This window comes from Pseudopodoces humilis, chromosome 1, assembly GCF_049639895.1.
Source record: "Pseudopodoces humilis isolate 2021_Gansu_Grassland_sample_001 chromosome 1, ASM4963989v1, whole genome shotgun sequence".
Lineage (NCBI taxonomy): Eukaryota > Metazoa > Chordata > Aves > Passeriformes > Paridae > Pseudopodoces > Pseudopodoces humilis.
In genome coordinates, this window is record NC_142200.1 from 104,377,703 (window position 1) to 104,396,950 (window position 19,248).

A 19,248-nucleotide genomic window follows, 5' to 3' on the forward strand; every position below is an offset into this window, starting at 1 on the left:
ATTTATACACATTAATGAAGTCAAATCTCAGTCATCTCATCTCAAGGCTGAACAGTCAGCTTCTGCAGCCTGTTCTCATAAGAAAGATGCTCCAATCCCCCAGTCAACCTTGTTACCCTCCCATGGACCTGCCCCAGGAGCTCCAAGTCTCTCTCGTATTGATGGGCCCGGAACTGGACACAGCACTCCTCACCAGAGCTGAGTAGACCGGTAGGACCACCTCCCTCGACCTGCTGGCAGTGTACCCCAGGATTTCACTGGGTTTCTAGGCCGCAAGGGCCCTGCTGGCTCAGGCCCAGCCTGTTGTGTCCCGGGACGTCCGGGTCGGATCCCCACGGATCCCTTGCGGGCCCTGGCGGCTCCCGGCCTGGCCTCCCCTCCCTCAGCGCCTCCGCGGCGCGGCCTCCCAGCCGCTAGGGGGCGCGCCCTTGCCCGGCGGCGCGCGCGCGCCCCGCTCCCCGCCCGGCCGCGGCGCGAGCGCGGCTCCCTCCCTGCCGCGCGGTGCCCATGGCCGGCGTCATCCGGCGGCTGGATGAAGCCGTGGTGAACCGCATCGCCGCCGGCGAGGTCATCCAGAGGCCGGCCAACGCCATCAAGGAGATGATCGAGAACTGGTAACGCGCGGTCCGCTCCTCCCGCAGCCCGGCCGCGCTGCGTAGGGCGGGGTGGGTGGGGGGCTCTGCCGCGGCTGACCCCGCGTCCCGGCCCCGCGTCCCGGCCGCTCGTCCCGGCCCCGGCGTGCAGCGAGGGGCCGGCGGGAGGTCGGGTACCGAGGAGGGGCGAGATGTGCCCGTGCGGAACGCATGGGAGGCAGCTCCGCTTGGAAAGCCCCGTTCCTGTTTGCGTTTGTGTTCCGGCTTGTTTTGTTATTGTTTGAGAAATTCACGAATTGTTTGCTTTCGGTCAAGTCCAGCCATTAACTCACCACTCCAAATCACCGCTAAGCCATGTCCCTAAGCATCACATCTTCAGGAATTTTAAATACATCCGGGGTCAATGACTCAAACACTTCCTTGGTCAGCCTGTTCTCTGCTTGACCACCCTTTCTGTGAAATTATGCATCCTGGTATCCAATTGAAACCTCTCCTGGCGCAGGTCGAGGCCTTTTCCTCTTGACCCATCACTTGTTCCTTAGGGGAAGAGGCCAACCCCCACCTTGGTACATCCTCCTTTCAGGGAAGTGAGAGCAATAAGGTCTCCCCTGAGTCTCCTTTTCTCCAGGCTGAACTTCCCCAGCTCCCTCAGTCTCTTCTCATCAGCCTTGTGCTCCAGACCCTTCATCAGCTCCTTTGCCCTTCTCTGGACAGGCTCCAGCACTTCAATGTCTCTCCTGTAGAGAGGGGGCCAAAACTGAACATGGGATTTGAGGTGTGGCCTCACCAGTGCCAAGTACAGGGGGTCTATCACTGCCCTGGTCCTGCTGGCCACACTATTGCTGATACAGGGCAGGATGCCATTGGCCTTTTTGGCCACCTGGGCACAGCTGGCTCATGTTCAACTGCTGTTAGAGGTGCAGCACCTCCAGATCCTTTTCCACATGGTAGCTTTCCAGCCACTCTTCCCTCAGCCTGTAGTGCTGCATGGGGTTGTTGTCACCCAAGGGCAGGACCTGGCACTTCGTCTTGTTGACCATACCATCGGCCTCAGCCCATCAATCTAGCCTGTCCAGATCCCTCTGCAGAGCCTTCCTACCCTCCAGCAGATCAATGCTCCTGCCCAACTTGGTGTCACCTGCAAACTGAATAAGGCTGCACTCAATCCCCTCATCCAGATCATGGATAAAGGTATTAAACAGAACTCTGTGATTGAAATTCCTTTCTTGGTTTCTTGGTTTCTGTAGTTTGGATGCTAAATCTACGAGTATCCAGATAGTAGTTAAAGAAGGTGGTCTGAAGTTCATCCAGGTTCAAGATAACGGCTGTGGTATTAGGGTAAGTAAACAAAGTTGACAGGTTTATGCTGCTGTTTAATACTACCTTTTAAAAATATTTCAATTTATAAATGTTTCTGATCTTGAAAAAACTTGCAAAGTGACTGTTGCTTGTCCCTTTCACATAGAAAGAAGATCTGGACATTGTATGTGAGAGATTTACTACGAGTAAACTGCAAAAATTTGAAGACTTGGCTAGTATTTCTACATATGGTTTTAGGGGTGAGGTAAGCTATTCATCAAGGTTTTGAAACTGTTCATTGTTGTTATTCTGCTGTACTGAGTTGTACATAGTATCACAATTCCAGTACTCTGTACAGAAGCTTCTGTTTTCTGAGAGAGTCTGCTATGCGAATATAGTTCAAAATACATTTCAGTGTCTTTCAAGATTAGGTGGATGCCTATAGGGAGGTTTATATTCTTCTTGCTTTCTGGAATAAGATTTTTTTTTTTAAATTGAAACAAAGCCTGCCTTCTCAAATGATGGTTCAGGAATGTACAGGTAAAAGACGGTGGAAGGTGAATCTTCAATGTCAGACATTTGTCTAAATACCACACTTAAAACTAAATGTGCAAAATGTACAGTGGTCTTCCTTTGTTTTTGCTGTTAGACAAAGTTAGTTTTGCTGACCCCTCAGATATGCTGGTTCTCCATACTCTCGTGGATTCTATATAAACTCTGGAAGTGCAGTCAAGGATGAGTTTAGCTTTCCCCTCTGGATGAACAAGGTATATGAGTATGTGTCCTGTGCTCAGATATATAGATCCTCACATGCTTGAGAGTAGAGATAGTTTGGGTCCTCTCCTTACACACTTTAAACATATTCATCTTCACAGCCAGTGGAGTCTGGTCCTGAGTCTGGTTTTGTCTGTGTAGAAATGTCCTTTGAGTTTTCCAGGAAAACCATTGTGACCTAGCTTTGTAATATTACTTACAGTCAAGAGAAAGGCTTGGGCAGGAGTGTGAGAGTAACAGCTAAAACCTTCCAGCTGGTTTCTGGTTAACACAAAAAAGAAAAAGGCACAACTTTAATAATTTTGCAAATTTCTTTGAATTATGCTATATAGTTAACCACTTGCATCATCAGAGATAGAGAAATATTAGGGAAGCCAGAAGGATTTCCTGGATAAAATTACTGGAAGTTTAGTATTTTAGATACTAGAATTTGTTTAAGCTTTACTGACCTGCAGTTTCCTTGTAAGGATTTTTATTTATTACTTGCAAGGGGTATATTGAAATTTAATGATGGTGTTTAAAGTGTGGACATGCCTCAGCATTCTCCAGAGCAAGGTTTACAAACATGCTTTCTCTTTTCCTAGGCCTTGGCTAGCATCAGTCATGTTGCCCATGTTACAGTAACAACTAAAACAGCTGATGCAAAGTGTGCATTCAGGTATGCTACCTATTGTCCAGATGACTTCTGCTGCATGCAATAGCAAACAGATTTCAGAACTACTGTTATGGAGGAGGGTGTGGTAAGGGCAGAAATCAAAAAGACTTGGAATGTGAGAAAATGTATTTTTTCAAATTATAAAGCTAAGCTTTAGCTTAATAATGTATTTTAAAATTGGTGGAGGTAGGGTGGGGAGACAGGAAATCTTGAAAGAACTTCTATTTCAGTAGCTAATGTAGGTTAAACATTTGTCTTTTTCTCCATTTCAGGATAAAAAGTTGTATATATATATATTATGGGCATCCCATCTGGCAAATTTCACAAGTCTCAGCACAGGAACTTACAGCTTAGTTTGTTATCGTATCTTTACGATACAATAGGGGCTTTATCCTATCCAAAAAGAGTTCTGAATATACTTTTGAAAACTTCATTTAAATTACAGGCTTTTCCATTAATTTCTTAAACACTTTTAAAAAAAGGGAGTGGGAAAAAGGAGGTGTTCTGAATCTTGGTTTTTCAAAAGACTGTGTGACTATGGTCTTTCTTGCATTAAATACACAGGGTATGTTAGAGGGAAAGAAAAAGTGAATTTATGCATCTCTACAACTTGCTGAAAGACCTACATGGGTCAGAAATCTCTTACACTCAAAATCTTGTTAGTGTCGAAGGAAATAGATCTTAGAGTAAAGTCAAGAATTTCTTGTTAGCATAACTGAAGTGTAAAGTCTAGTGGAAGAATTGATACTAGGCTGTGTCTAGCTATTAAAGAAAGAAAAAAATGCAGTAATCCTGCCTTTAGAGGAAAAAATCTCAGTAATACAATTTCAAAATGCATATGCCATGATCTGCCTCCTTTCCTCTGCTATTATTCCCTTTCCCTCACTGCCCCTCTGGCTCTTACAGTCAATGAAGACAGTTTTACTCCTGCAGAAAGGTGGAGGAAACTAATTCTCAGTGTCCCAAATTCTTTGGAGGGAGGAGTGTGACGATGATGGGATTTCTTTTGTTTTCATCCTTTGTTTTCACCTGTCCATGTCTGCCTTCCTGTAAATCTGGATGTTTTACAACTTCTTATTTTCTGCCTAGAGCTACTTACAGCGATGGAAAAATCAAAGCCCCTCCGAAGCCCTGTGCTGGAAACCAAGGAACTCAGATCACGGTGGGTTTTTGTGCCTGTTCTCTCTTGTTCCTTTTCTGTTCCCCTTTCACCAATTACATTGTAAGGTACATAACAGCATCATCTCTGAAGTTGCAGTTTGTTAGGTGTTAAGGAATTAATTGAATGTTGATTTTTCATAAACCAAAATATTCTCAGAAAATTGATATAAAAAATAAAAATTAACACGATGGATTTAGATGAATTCTACAATATGAGAGAATTTTAAAAATTATTTTTAATTGTGAACCTTTTCTCTGTAGGTTGAAGATCTCTTTTACAATGTAAATACAAGGAGGAAGGCTCTAAAGAATCCAAATGAAGAATATGCAAAAATACTAGAAGTTGTTAGCAGGTAAACTCAAAAGGGAGGCTCCTAATTTTATATACTGCCATGGGGAGTACCGGGATTTTTCAGAGGGACTGGCAACTCTGTGTTTGGTGTCATTTTGTTGGTGGTGGTGGTGATTTTGTTTGTTACGTTTTTTTTAAACTATTTGTTAATGTGCAATGTCAGATAACAGTCCATCCAATTTGATGTGAAAAATCCAGATAGGAAGCAGTGTATTCTGTCTGTGGCTATTAAGTATTTGTAAGAGCTTGAGCAAAGAAATGGTGATGGACTTGGATGAGTGAACTCTAAATGTACCTGGGCTGAATAAAATTCATGTAAAAACTGCCCAGGAACATTGAGATTTGGCTGAGTACAGAAAAATTGAATGGAAACTTAACATCCCCAAAAAGGAGTAATATCTCTTTAGCTACTGGATGTTCCCTTCTTGGGCCATTTGGTTGCATCTTTTGCCACTGCTGTAGTCTCCCATAGTGTGCAGAGGTTTTGCAAGCAGGATCTGCACAATTTAAGCAAAATAATTGCTTTTCACTTTCAGAAGACACAAAAAGTAGCAAAGAGTTGCAAGACTGTATACCAAGGTTTAGTCTATTCCCCAAATAAACTATTTAAGAACCTTTACTGGGTTAGCCAGACTTCAGCCGGGAGGTAGAGGGTCAGATCCTGCTGCTCTGTTGAACAGGATGATCTGAAATCTTGCTGAGTTACAGCCCTCCAGCTCATTGGTTGTTATTTTTCTTTAGGACTTCTCTATTACTTGATTTTGGGGTTTTTTTCCTCTCAAATTTTTCAGTTCAGTCACAGGAGTCTAATCTTTGTCTGCATTTTTACCTTTCTCATCTTGCAAGGTTCTATGGTGTGTTTTTTCTCTCAATGCAGTAATTTCCCTCAAATTTTGAGCCAAGATTATGCAGCTGTAGTGAATTAGATATCAGCCATGAGATCACAGGTAGCTGAACTGTCTGGGCAGGAGCTGAACTGTTTGGGTAGGGGAAGTTAGAAGGGTGGGCCAGCCATTATTCAGATGCTTTTCCATAGTAGTTGAGACTTGATTCTGTTATACTGAGGATGTTTTCATGGGCTTTTTAGTTAAACCTGTGCAGTGAAACTGAAAAAACAGGTCTGTAGAAGCTGATCTTTTTTTTTTTGAGAAATAAGCTAAGCTAATCCTTGAATTTCTTACGGTTACAGTTGAGTTATAAATAGAACACACCTGTTTTGGTTTTTTTAGCTGTTCAGTCTTCAAAAGCTCAGTTTGGCTCAAATTGCTGCCTAACAGGAAGTGAAATTGCTTGCCCCATTACTAGCTGATTTTCAGCAATCGGGGAAGCAATTACCTTTTCTTCCACATACTGCAGACTTACATTTATCTGTTTTTCAGGTATGCCATCCATAACTCAGGCATCAGCTTTTCAGTTAAAAAGGTGTGTAGATAAAGTCTTTGTAACTTTACTGTGTGTCTGTATGTGTCTGTGTATATATACATAACGTGTATATCTGAAAATGCCAGAAAGTTTGCACTGTATCTTTTGTAACAGGAACAGCACAGAGACCCTTCCCTTATACTGAAATGAAGGGTATGTTGGTGCACTTTGGATAGAAAGCACATCATTTAGAAGTAAACAAGACAAAAATATATTTGTCAGGAGTTTGGAGGATTCTGTGTGGAGAGTGCTGTATTTGGTTTAGCTTCATGTGTTGTTTCAGCTTCTCTGAAGAGCCTGATTACCAAATAAGAGAGGGGATAAGGAAGAGGCTGGGATAGATTATCTTTGTTCTGTGCCATTCTTGATAATTATTTACTGAACTTGAGTGTGTTCTTCACTTTCCAAGTTGGAATTACTAGCCTCAGCGCATCTGATGTGCTCTAGCTGATCTTGTGAACATGTGCCATTTACCATCCATTGCTCTTTTGAACATAAATATGTAAATAGGAATACAAAAAATATAATGATATGTTGTTCCCTGCATTTTTTTTTTAGAAATGTTACTGTTTAAAGTATTTTTAAAATTTCCTCTAGAGAAGTGAATTGATTGATACTCAATCCTACTCTCTTTAGCAAGGTGACACCGTGTCAGATGTTAGAACCTTATCCAACGCCTCAACAGTGGACAACATTAGGGCCATCTTCGGAAATGCTGTTAGCAGGTACATTGATATCAAGTTTCCTTTTGATAGGAAGCTTTCCAGTGAATCACCCTCCCTTTTCTTTTTAAAGACTGTGGCCTATGATAACTTTTCTTGTTTCCTTCATGGTTAATTTCAGAGAAGAGGCAGTACTGCAATTAGAGAGCTCTCACTTATTTTCAGAATGTATGACTTTTTTTTTGTGCACCAAAAGGGAGAGGAAAGTTACAAAGTTGTTCCTTTAATTCACTGAAAAGGAACCACCTGCTTGTAACTTCCTGTGTGCTCATGTAAAAACAGCAAGCTGAACCTGTGTTCTCTACAAGTCCCTAGCCTCTTCCTGTACCATGAAAATTCTTCTTACTGTCTGCTACCTTACAAATTTTGAAGCTACTCATATTGTTTCTTCCTGAAATCTTATGGTTTCCTATTTTGACAAAAGCTACATTAGCTGAAGCTGTGGAAATCAGATAGACAAAGTTAAAAAAACCAAAAGATCATCCTTTGAAGACGTTTCTGCCATTTTAGGAAAAAGTCTCTTTATGAGACTTTTAGGACTTTCAGCTGTGAAGAATTCATTGTATGAATTTGTCCCATGAACAGCTGGGTGTCCCTTTGATTCTGTTCTGTTATTGACTGAAGTCAAGCTTAACATTAAATGAATGGAACTTCTAATTCATTAAAACACCTTTAGGAAGCACAGCAAGATAGAGAAACTGCTAAGTAATGAGGTTTGCAGTGTTCTATGTATTTCATTGCTGTGCATTTGTTTATTTCTGCTATGGATACTCGTTTGAAAAGAGTTTTTCCTTTGTATGGTTCGGGATAAATTGTCCATTTCAAAGTAAATGTTTTGATAATTTCTTTTCTAATAATAATTTACCCAGTTCAAGATGGTGTTAAAAACTGAACACAAATAAAAATGGCACTTGGTATATATCAAGGTTGAATTGGAAATAAGTAGCCCTTAAGTCTGTTCTGTGCTAACTTTAAAAGTTGGCATAATGGCTTCCTAGAGAGCTGTGCTCACAAACTAACAAAGTGGATTTTCCTTGACTAATGAATTATGAAAATTATTAAAACTGTTATGAAAATAGTTAATGTTAGGATCTATGTGCATGAGCAAGAGAGGTTTTTACATTTTAATGACTTCTTAACAGACTACCAAGATATATTAGACTGGTAAAAGTAGACAAAGTAGTCCAAGAAAAAATGTGTTTGTTCTTCCCTGGCTGCAGAAAATTTTGAAGTGTTCTTGTCAATCACTGTCAATGACTTAAACAATGAAATTCATATTAGAATTATCAGCAGATTATAATGCTATGGATACTGTGATGTGTTACAGTATTAAAAAGATAATGGGGGTAATTTTACAGATTCCAACAATACAACATTACCAGTTTACACTTAAGAGGAAATTATGCAATTCAGGTTAAATAATTACTGTGACCCAGCAGTCAGTGTTTGAGCTCTCAATTCTAATATTTTCATTAACTGTGATAGAAAATAAATCACTATATGAAGTAGTGAGACTTGAACAATAGGCCCTGAGCCAAAATTGACCTTTAGATGAACCTTCCAACCATATGTTTTATGATATTTGTATCTACTCATTAGCAAAATACGTATGATCATTAGCAAAATATGTAGTGTGATAAGAACATATTTATCTTCCCAAATTTAGAGGATGGACAAGGCCATGAAATCAGACTTCTGACCTTGTTTGGAGGTATATGGTCAAAGCCAACTCCCTTGGTTCCTCCTCTGATCCCGGCTAGGCTTTGGGGGGAACCCAAGAGGAGACTGAAACCAGATGTTTCCTCATTACAGTTATGTGAGCTTTTTTATTAAACAAAATAAAAGCTGGACACTCTCTCAGTGAAGGTGGAGCCTTCACCTACTTGTGGACACACTGTGTGGGATTTCCCACTTACCAGGAGTGGCTGTCCAGTCCTTCGCTGTGGCTGGGGCTCCCCAGCTGATGTGTGAATCTGGGTGATGGTAAAGTGTTAGGGTCACTGATGATGTATCTTCTTAATCACTGTAGGCAATCTTTTTTAGTAATGATTAGGTGCATTACTTAGATTATCCTTCTGTAATTCTTTGCTCTTTTGAACTATAGTTAATTACACTCATTCCTTAAAGCTGGTGTCTGTGTCTTTTGTGCTGACCCTGCCAACTGGAAAAACAGAATATCTCTGCTTGTTAGTACTGTTCAAAATTTACATCAACAGAACTAATTTTTTGTTTGTGTTTCTGTCAAACTTAATAGGGAACTCATAGAAGTGGACTGTGAAGATGCAAATCTGGCCTTTAAAATGAAAGGTTACATCACAAATGCAAACTACTCTGTGAAGAAATGTATATTTTTACTCTTCATAAACCGTAAGTTTAAAAAAAGGCAGCGTTTTGTACATTCATATGTTGCTTACATAATCAGAAGAACAGAACTTTCTGAAGATCTACAAAGTGCATAAGCATTCTTAAAAACACTTCTAAGAATAAATATCACAGTTAATTGTAAATCTTAAAGCGTTTTTAGATTTGCAATGTGCATCACACTTGGCACTGTATTTAATGGAAAACAGCTAAGACTGGACTTAAACTTCAGAGTATCGAGGTTATGGCTGTGTCCTGCCAGCTTGCACAGATTGGTCTCTCCATTCTCCAGCAAAACTGGCATGGGTTGCAACAAACCCTGCCTATGGAATAATGAAAAGGTAGTCTGGTTATTACAGTATTTGTGGGAAAAAAATACTTTTAAATGTAAAACATGCTGAGAAAATACTGTCTATTCCTGGTTGTATATGAAGAATAAATACGTCTTGGAGGAAAATGGGTAAAAACGGGTTCCCTTTGAAGACAGAAAGCGTGAAGATGTTTACCTGAAGGAGTAGCTGGGCACTGTGCAGTGTGTTTTAGCTGGGCTCTTTGGAAACAGCGCTGTGTTCTGTGTTTCAGATCGGTTGGTAGAGTCAGCTGCTATGCGCAAAGCCATAGAAACTGTGTATGCTGCTTATTTGCCAAAAAGCACGCACCCATTCCTATACTTAAGGTAAAGTAATAGGAAGAAGTAGCCTTTTAATACTTTCTTGTAGGTTATAACTAGGGTGAGTAGGTTTAGAAGGACATTTCTGTTCCTCATGACAGTGTTAAGCATTGCACTGAGGTAGTTCATCACCAGGCAGGAGATAATTAAATAACATTAAGGAAATCTTAAGAAGACAGACCTTAGTTTTAGAAGTAGATAGTATCTGTAATTTCAGCTGAAGTCCTTTCCTATTAATTCATGAGACACTGCAAGTAAAAGATATTTCTAGAAGTGGGTTTTTGTAGTTGGACAGTGGAAAAGGTTGGTTTAAGCTTACCTATATAAACTCATTTTGGTGAGTGATTTTGTATTATTTTTTAATTATCTAAACAAGTCTGACTGTAATATAACTTCAGCAGGTTTCAGGATCTTTTTGACTTCTTTGCATGGAATAATGTCACCAAGCCTGACAAATTTTGTCAGATTTGAACCAATTTTTGCTTTCTTTGCTATCCATGGGTTATTTTAGGTTAACTTCTTTTAAAATGTTTTCCAGCCTGGAAATAGCCCCCCAGAATGTAGATGTGAATGTGCATCCTACAAAACACGAGGTCCATTTTCTTCATGAAGACAGTATTCTGGAGCGTGTGCAACAGCATGTAGAGAGCAAGTTATTGGGCTCTAATTCCTCAAGGATGTACTTCACTCAGGTGAGAACATCTATGGAGTGATGGCAGTTCTGCATTGTTTTAATGATCAGTGATAATTTATTCTGTTCAATAGTAAAATCTTTGCAGATATGACACAAGTGTACTGGTATCTTTAGAACTTTGCTCTGTTTCAAGTCACTTTAATATATCAGTATTAACAATATGGCAAAAGAGAGAAAAAGAAGTATGATAAGATTTTAAGTACATTTTTGTCAAGTACCTGATTAGCTTTCTTGATTTTATAAGTATGTTAGCCTTCACATGTGGTACATTGTTTTTTTATTCTGCCCTGATTTATGTGAAGATGATGCGATTGAGGAAACTGTTCTGTGTATTTGATAACACTTCGGATTTAATCTTACCAGAAAAACAGTCAGAAGATACTCCACTTTCTCTTTATGTAAAACATAGCATAAGAATTACTAGAATTTTTATACAGACTAATTTTCCTGTGATTTTTCTGCCTTAAAGATTTTTCTTTTGAGACAAAGGAATGTTAGCTAATGATTTCAACTGCCAAGATGATGACATTCACTCTATGTGGATAGCAAGTGCAAAGCTGGTGGCCTTTTAAGCAGCTGACACTCTGTTGCTAGGGGTTTCAAATTTGCCTCTGAGCAGTAAGATACTGTGAGAAGTGTGACTAATCTTTCTGCTCCTTTTTTTCTTGTTCAATCTCTTCTCTTTGCTTCCTCATGTCTGAACGAAGACATTGCTTCCAGGGGCTGACTGCTCTTCCAGTGAGGTTGTAGCAGCAAACTCTTCTGTGGTTACCAAGGGAACCAGCGATAAAGTTTATGCGCATCAGATGGTCCGCACTGATTCCCGAGAGCAGAAATTAGATGCTTTTCTTCAGCCAGTGAACAACCCCCTAAGTGCAGGCCCAACTGAAGTGACAACAGAGGTTAATGCAGGACCTCCAGAAGGTGCAGACAGGCCCCAGGATGCTGAAATGGAAGAAGTCAGTGACCTGGTTGAAATGGCTGATCTTCAGGAGGATACAGGGGGGCCGAGCAAGAGTGGATGCTTGTCTCCTGAGACTGTGCTTTCTCGGTAAGTCCCACCTTTCCTAAACCGGTGCAAGGCTACCTATTTATTTCATGGCATAGCTCTGAAACTATAGTTTTCTGATCTCTTTGGACTTCTGCTTTTCCAGAAGGAAAAAATTCTCTAGAATAATTTTTCATGACATTTTATTGAGAAATTAAACCTAATCTGTGAACTCTGAATTATGTAACTTGTGATAAATTTTGTGACTGGAATATGGTTTCTGTGCTTACTGAAAGGCAGGAAGTAGCATAAATAATGACATTAATTTAGGGAGATCATACTGGTCTGTCTCTTCCTGGAAGCCCTCCTTTTGTGAGGTGTAGAAACTACATCACTGAATTTGACAGGTGTTACCCTAGTAAAGGCTAAAGTGCTATAAACTTTATAGCTCTTGCAGAAGCTGTTCTGAGAGAATCTGACTCCCTTTCCCCCCAGTATTACAGAAAAATGGGCATGGAGAAGAAAATTGTTAGAAATACAAACATTTTTGATGTATCCTTTAGAGCCCAATCTGCTTGGTGCTTAAGCAACAGCTGCCTGATGTGATTTGTATTAGAATGTCACAATCTCTCTTAAAATTCTGAACTACTCTTTCCTAACAGATTATTCCTCAGAAGCAAAAATAAAACTGTCTTTCTGGGAAACTGTCTGCATTTCCTGTGTTAACATACAGCATGTGAATTGAGCATCTCGTCTGTTGCTGTGTTTGGTCTAAGTGATAGGAGAATTGAACATAATTCCTTTTGTTTTGGTATTGCAGGAAGAGACCACGGGAACACATGGACGTGGAATTAGAGAAAGATGATACCAGAAAGGATATGACTGCTGCCTGCACCCCTAGAAGAAGAATTATCAACTTGACCAGTGTGTTGACTCTCCAGGAGGAAATTAGTAACCAGGCACATGCAAGTAAGCAAGACCTGTTTCTCAAAATTACTATTATTCCACCAGGTAAATATGACTGTTTGAAATGGGAAAAGGTATTTAAAAGGAGGCCCAGTGAACTTACTGTGCTGCTAAGCAAGTTTTTAACAAAAGCTTTTGCTTTTAATTTTTATTTGTATCTGTCCCACTTACATGAAATGGTGAGACTTGTAAAATACTCTCTTTTTTAAGAGTTGTTCTAGACAAAGATAAAAGGTTTGTGATTCTTTCTAGGGTGTTTCCCTCTTAACTTAGTGTCTGAACTCAACTTACACTGACTCATACCCTTATTATTCGTGTCTAAATGCTAGGAATCTCACATCCTGGAGGTTTTGTTGGATTTATTTTGATTTTTCTGGTTGTAAGAATTTGGGACGCTCCACACAGACATCTGTAATAAATAACTTTTCTATAAATTGATAAGAATCTTAAACTTTAGAAAGCATGAACTTTTACTTTACTTGTGCTCCAGTAAATGTTTTGCAGAAGACTGGTAATTCTGACCCAATAATTCCATATCTGTCTGTCAGTGTTTAAATACTGAAATCAAAGGGTTGTCCCTGAATATCTCAAAATGCATGATAATACTTGTGAAGCTGCCTCAGGTTGTGTCTCATCATCACCTCTGTAAGAAGTACCTAAAAGAGACTTTGGAAAGAGAGAAATCTTTTCTCAGTCTGTTATATTCCTTTAGAAAGCATAACAGTGGAATTAGGGTAGCTTAGTGCTTTGTTCATGCCGTGACTGAAGTGCCAAACATCAGTAACAAAGCTGCTCCCATGTATGGCAACTAGTGAATTTTTTTTGTGGAATGCCTAAAATTAACTCTTTTATGAAATCTGACTTCTCATACCTTTCCCAGCCTTCTTACTCATATAAATATATATTTTAAATAAAGGTTACTTTGTGAGAGTAAAGTAAAGAAATTATGAAAAACATTATTATGGACCTGTTCTATCACACCTCTAGAATTCAGTTTGATAATACCCAGATTGTGTTGCAAAGCTGGTTTACACCTGCAGTTTTTGAAGTATGTATGCACTCCTCACCAATCTCCTGTGGCTGGAAATTAATTTTGGAAGGCTATTCATACACAGGGACTTTACTTTTATTTTTTTCTAATTTGCACTTGTAGTTTAAATGTTAAATAACTATTCTCCTTTATGCTTTAATAGTATGAGTATGCAGAAAGGTTATTAATATTTCAAAACTTGTGAATAATTGGTCATACAATGATATAAGATGAAGCAGGGGTGTAGGAGTGACTGAACAGTAACCTGAGACTTTCATGATAAAAATACACAAACCACTCAACTAAATAAATGAGGGCAGGGTTGCAACTATGAAATGACATTCTTTTGTTTCTTCCCCACCTCTCTGTTGTTTCAGAACTTCAGGAGATGCTACATGAGCACTCATTTGTTGGTTGTGTCAGTCCTCAGTGGGCTCTGGCCCAGTACCAGACAAAGCTGTACCTTCTCAATACAACAAAACTCAGGTAAAGGAGTTGCTAGACCTGTTGGCAGCTGAAATAAGTACCAATTGTGAAGCTAATTAGAAGAAGGAAGGAAATGACAGGGAAAACAACATTGTTCTCTTGTCTGTCTGAAAAGTCATGGGGCTAAAAATGAAGCACTTCATTCAGAACAGTGGAAACAAGTCTGGCACACTTGGGAAAAGTTGCTGGAAATCAGTGTAATTAAAATGCCAACTACTGTATTGTGTGCTCACAATACAGTAAGAGAAAGGGAAAGACTTGCTTCATGATGATCTAGATAATCTATGATCATCATCATGATTCACTTCAGGATCATGGAATAAAGCAGAGGCTTCAGAAAAGTCTTGGAAAACATTGTATCCACTTGGGTTAAGTGTATCTGCAGGACATGATTGTAACATTAAATTTTTAATTTTGCCTGTGCAGCCTTACAGGGCCAGCTACTTTAATTTTTCTAAGAATTCAGAGATTAGACTTAAGATACACATCTATTAATTTCCCAGTTTCTTTGCATTTCTTACAGTGCAGTAAAGGAATAAAGAAGTTGAAATATAAATTATCAAGGATTAAATTGATAGCAGTTGGATACTTGAGTATGTAACATTTCTGCACCAGTGTGGCTGATGATGTCAGAAACCAAGAAACACCTTTAATTGTAAATATCTAGATAATGCAGGTGAACCCTTAAACTCTTGAGTTAAAGTAAGATCCTTAGTAATAGGACTGGATATATATGTCTGATGTTCCTTACTTTCCCCTCTTAATTATGGTAATTTGTAGATATGCAATCCTGTCCATATAATTAATTTTTGTGCTTCAATTTAGCCAAGAACTCTTCTACCAGATACTTATTTATGACTTTGCAAACTTTGGAGTCTTAAGGTTGTCTGTAAGTATAATTTTACATTATATCCTATAGAAAAAGATGTTTTTAGAAAATGTATTTACAGTAGGTCTGCCCTTTCAGATAAATGCGTAGTTTTAGTTGCACATTCAGGTTGTCTTTTGTCCACTATAGGAATGTTGTTTTGTTTCTCAGTAAGAACAGAAAACAAGCAAACTTAGTACTTTTGTAGCTGCTACTGTTAAATTGTCATCCTGGCTGCTTGTTATTAGTGTCAGTTGTAGTTATTTACCAAGTTTTGCTGTTGCTCATTGCATTGGGACAAATAATTGGAATATACAGTCTGCAGAAATATGGTGTTGATTGCCAGTGTTTATCCTGTAAAATATCACAGTGCTCAGTGGGATTGTGGACTGCAGAGAAGGAAGAAAGAAATTCATACCTTTTTAGCTTGGTTATGATAAACAGAACTGTTAGTTCTGCAGGCCAGAAATAGTGTATTAGAATTAATTAGTATGTGAAGGAAAAAGTTACAGATTTCCTATAGAGTGTGCTGATCATTAACCAAAGTTTTGCCTTCTTCATTTTTAGGAGCCAGCTCCTTTATATGAGCTTTCAATGCTTGCTTTAGAGGATCCTGAAAGTGGCTGGACAGAAGAAGATGGCCCAAAAGAAGGGCTTGCTGAATACATTGTAGAGTTTTTGAAAAAGAAGACTGAAATGTTGAAAGATTATTTCTCTCTTGAAATTGATGAGGTGACTGCAGCTATTACTTCTGACAGTAAATGAATGGTGGACTTGGCAATGTTAGGTTTATGGTTGGATTAGATCTTAAAGGTCTTTTCCAATCTAAATGATTCCGTAATTGTATATTTTGGTGACAGATAACTGCAGCAGCTTGCTTGCAGTGCTTACCATCACTAAGAACTAATTCCAGTAAGATTTTAGGTAGCATAACCCTTTCATTTAAAACTCTCAGGACTTAGGCTGCCTTTAAGAAGGGTGCTACAGTCACAGGATGGGTTAGGTTGGGTTGGGTTGGGTTGGGTTGGGTTGGGTTGGCAGGGACCACAGTGGGTCATCTGTTCCAATCTCCTTGCTCAGGCAGGGTCGTCCTGGAGCACATAGCATGGGATCATGTGCAGATGGTTCTTGATTATCTCCAGTGAGGGAGATATTCAAGAACCCCCTGCCTCTCTGGGCAATCCATAATTAAGTCATTGCTTCTATAACTAGAATGCAGATCTCTTAACCAGCAAGGTGTGCATCTTAACCAAGTCTTAAGTCAGACAGGGCTGCAGCACCACTGTGGCTCTCAATGTGTCTTAAGGCAACCCTTACTTTCTTTATACAAAAGTGAACAGCTATATCAAGCTCAAGCACTTCATTTGGATATTTGCCTGGGAATTGGTATCTATGTAACCTGGAGCTAGAGGAGAAGGTTGAATTCAGCCACTCCCTGAGCTAAGTGGCTTAATACACAGCTTGTGAAAGCAAACAACACCAATAAATCTCTTCATGCAATGTCTGTCTGGCATTGGGCTTTAAAAACTTGTAAGGCTCACTGAGTTTGGTAAGAATCAGTCTTAAAATATGTAAGAGTTTTGGTGCATTTACTGCAAGAAAGAAGTTTTTTTTTTACTGAAGCAGCAGTGTTGCCTTGCAGGAAGGAAATCTAACTGGGTTACCACTTCTGATAGACAACTATGTCCCACCATTGGAAGGACTGCCTATGTTTATCCTGCGCTTGGCCACAGAGGTATAGTCTCTCAAATTTATTTTGTATTGATGCATAATTACTTTTTTTACTTTAAGTAATTCCAGTCTGCCTTTGCAGTTTCTGGTGCAGCTTAAATGTGCTGTTATGTGTGCCACATGCTGTTCTGTGATTACCGATTAGTTATGCTTTGGTTCTGTGTTTATAACTATTGACTGTCTGAGCCTCTATTTTGACTTAAAAGCCTGCATTCCTACCCTGTTTTTCATTCTATACCTTTACCTTACCAGGACAAAAATGGCCAATACATTAATATAAATTTTCCATAATAAGAATCTCTATGGAGTCTCTCTGCTACCCAGATTCTGTAAAATTACTTTTTTTTTTTTTAAACAGGTAAACTGGGATGAAGAAAAGGAGTGTTTTGAAAGCTTGAGTAAAGAACTAGCCATGTTCTACTCCATCAGAAAGCAGTATATAATAGAGGAATCTAACCCAACAAACTCTCAGGTATGAGAATACTGTAACTAGTCCTGTGACCAGATAACTAACAACATACAGGAAACTTCTGCTCTTTCAGATATGGACTTCTAATCCCAGCTCTTTCAGTGAACTGAATCAAGTAGCAGTGTGGCAAGATTCTGAAAGTGTGTGACTTAAATTTTCTGAAGTATTATAGGTATTGAGGGAACATTTTAACTTTGGGCATTGCAGTGTACTTAATATTATTACAAGCCTCCTTGGCCTCTGAGTTAGGAATGTATTTTTTATGCTATATTTTTATAGCAGAATAAGGATGCATATAAATTAAAAGTACAACCTGATTGTGTCTAAATATCTGCCTGATTGATCAGTTAAGCTCACCCATTTTGCAAGTGACTTTACAGAGCTTAGAACTGACTGTATAGAATGAACTTTTCTAATACCAGCAGAATTTTACAATTGCTGTAGTCTTATATAATAAAGTTTTTAAGGCATGCTCTCCTCTAGTTAAACAGAACCTCAGTTTGTTTGTCCTTGTTTTCCTGTATTTCAGAATGAAGATTCTGACTCTGGTTCAGTAACATGGAAGTGGACTGTGGAACATGTGCTTTACAAAGCTTTTAGGACTCATCTTTTACCTCCTAAACACTTTGCAGAAGATGGCAACATTTTGCAGCTTGCTAACCTGCCTGACCTGTATAAAGTTTTTGAAAGATGTTGAGCAAGTAGTTATTAAAGACTGGTTTTTTTTTTAGATGGACACCTTCTGTTTTCATTCATGTTACCTTGAGTTTTACTTAGTTGAAGATAAAACTGGAATCTTGATGGAGGAAAGAAAGAGGGGATTTAGTACCCTACTAAACTGCTAACACAACAGTAAATTGTCTATTTTCCTTCTGTTGATCAAAGTATAAAAAAAATCCTTTTTGCTCTGTCTAAACCCAACGAAAATCCGTAAAATAAAATCTCCACTTAGACTCTGAGTTTCCCTATTAACCAATCTGCTAACAGAATACACTGCTACTGAAGAAAATATACTGGGTTTGTGATTGTGAAGTGATTGTGGAAGAAGACAGAGCTTAATTTAGTTGAAGTGTGAATGCTTTAACTTCAGTTGCCTATGGAAATCTAGCTAGGTTACCTGCATTCTCTTGTTTTAAGCATGACAGCTGTCTGACAGTACCTGCAATGTGAGTGTACATGCAAAGCACTTAAAATCATGTTACTGCAAGAGTTAGTCTTGCAATATTTCAGAGCCCTTGCTGAAATAAGGCCAATCCTGTCCTTTTTAATCAAGGAGTCAGAGAATAAAAACGGGAATGTTCTGGCAGACAGTAAATGAGCATGCAGACAATAATATTCATTGTCTTGAATTTAATGAGTAGGGCTTGGGAGATCTACTTTCAAGGTTGTGTCCCCACAGGGAAAGTGTTTTTCTAAGTCCAAGAGGCATCTAACATCCAAACCAAAAGGGAAAGCAAGCTTCATTTTTGCACTGTAAAGATTTCTGTTTAATTTGAAAGCAGCTGGTACCAGCAGAAGCATTAATCCTCTTGGACTGCTGAGGTCCCAAACCCTGCCTCTGAGAAATACTCATGAAGGGCAGCAGTTTGATATGAGTCTAGTCTTGTGATTTCAGCATACTGCTGTATCACTCCTCACATGTAATGCCTAATTAGTAAGTAAATTTGATATTTAACATTAAAAGCTCCCTCTCTGGAACATTCAAAAGAACCTTGACTCTGATATGTATATGTGAGAAATGTCTTTAGATCACCACAGGCGTGCTTACGTTATATGTTAAGTGTGGCAGCAGTCTGCTCTTATGCCATGTAACAAATGTCAGCTCCTCATCACAATGCTGTGTGGGTTCCTGAACCCCCACAAAACTAACAACCCTCCAAACCATAACTATATTCTGAGTTATGCTCATTTTCTTCTGTTTTTGGTGTTTTTCTCCTTTTGGTATTTAATAGAAACCTGATTACATAGTGCAAAGTTTCTGTCACAATACGAAAAATTCTCATAATA

At 39.1% G+C, this 19,248-nt stretch overlaps 1 protein-coding gene across 2 annotated transcripts; it reads left to right on the forward strand.

Annotated features, from left to right (window-relative positions):
* The first annotated feature begins 469 nt into the window (after positions 1-469).
* MLH1 (mutL homolog 1) lies at positions 470-18,098 on the forward strand. Of its 2 annotated transcripts, XM_005519068.3 has the most exons (19): positions 470-614; positions 1,841-1,931; positions 2,059-2,157; positions 3,251-3,324; positions 4,411-4,483; positions 4,744-4,835; positions 6,214-6,256; positions 6,893-6,981; positions 9,233-9,345; positions 9,922-10,015; positions 10,548-10,701; positions 11,411-11,754; positions 12,512-12,660; positions 14,065-14,173; positions 14,999-15,062; positions 15,609-15,773; positions 16,684-16,776; positions 17,131-17,244; positions 17,771-18,098. In XM_005519068.3, exons 1-19 carry the CDS (start codon positions 508-510, stop codon positions 17,936-17,938), a joined length of 2,235 nt encoding a protein of 744 aa, XP_005519125.2. In that variant the 5' UTR covers positions 470-507; the 3' UTR covers positions 17,939-18,098. The 2 variants fall into 2 exon arrangements, with proteins under 2 accessions (XP_005519125.2, XP_087918800.1); XM_088062674.1 differs by lacking the exons at positions 470-614; positions 1,841-1,931; positions 2,059-2,157; ... (3 more) ...; positions 6,214-6,256; positions 9,922-10,015.
* The last annotated feature ends 1,150 nt before the right edge of the window (positions 18,099-19,248 follow it).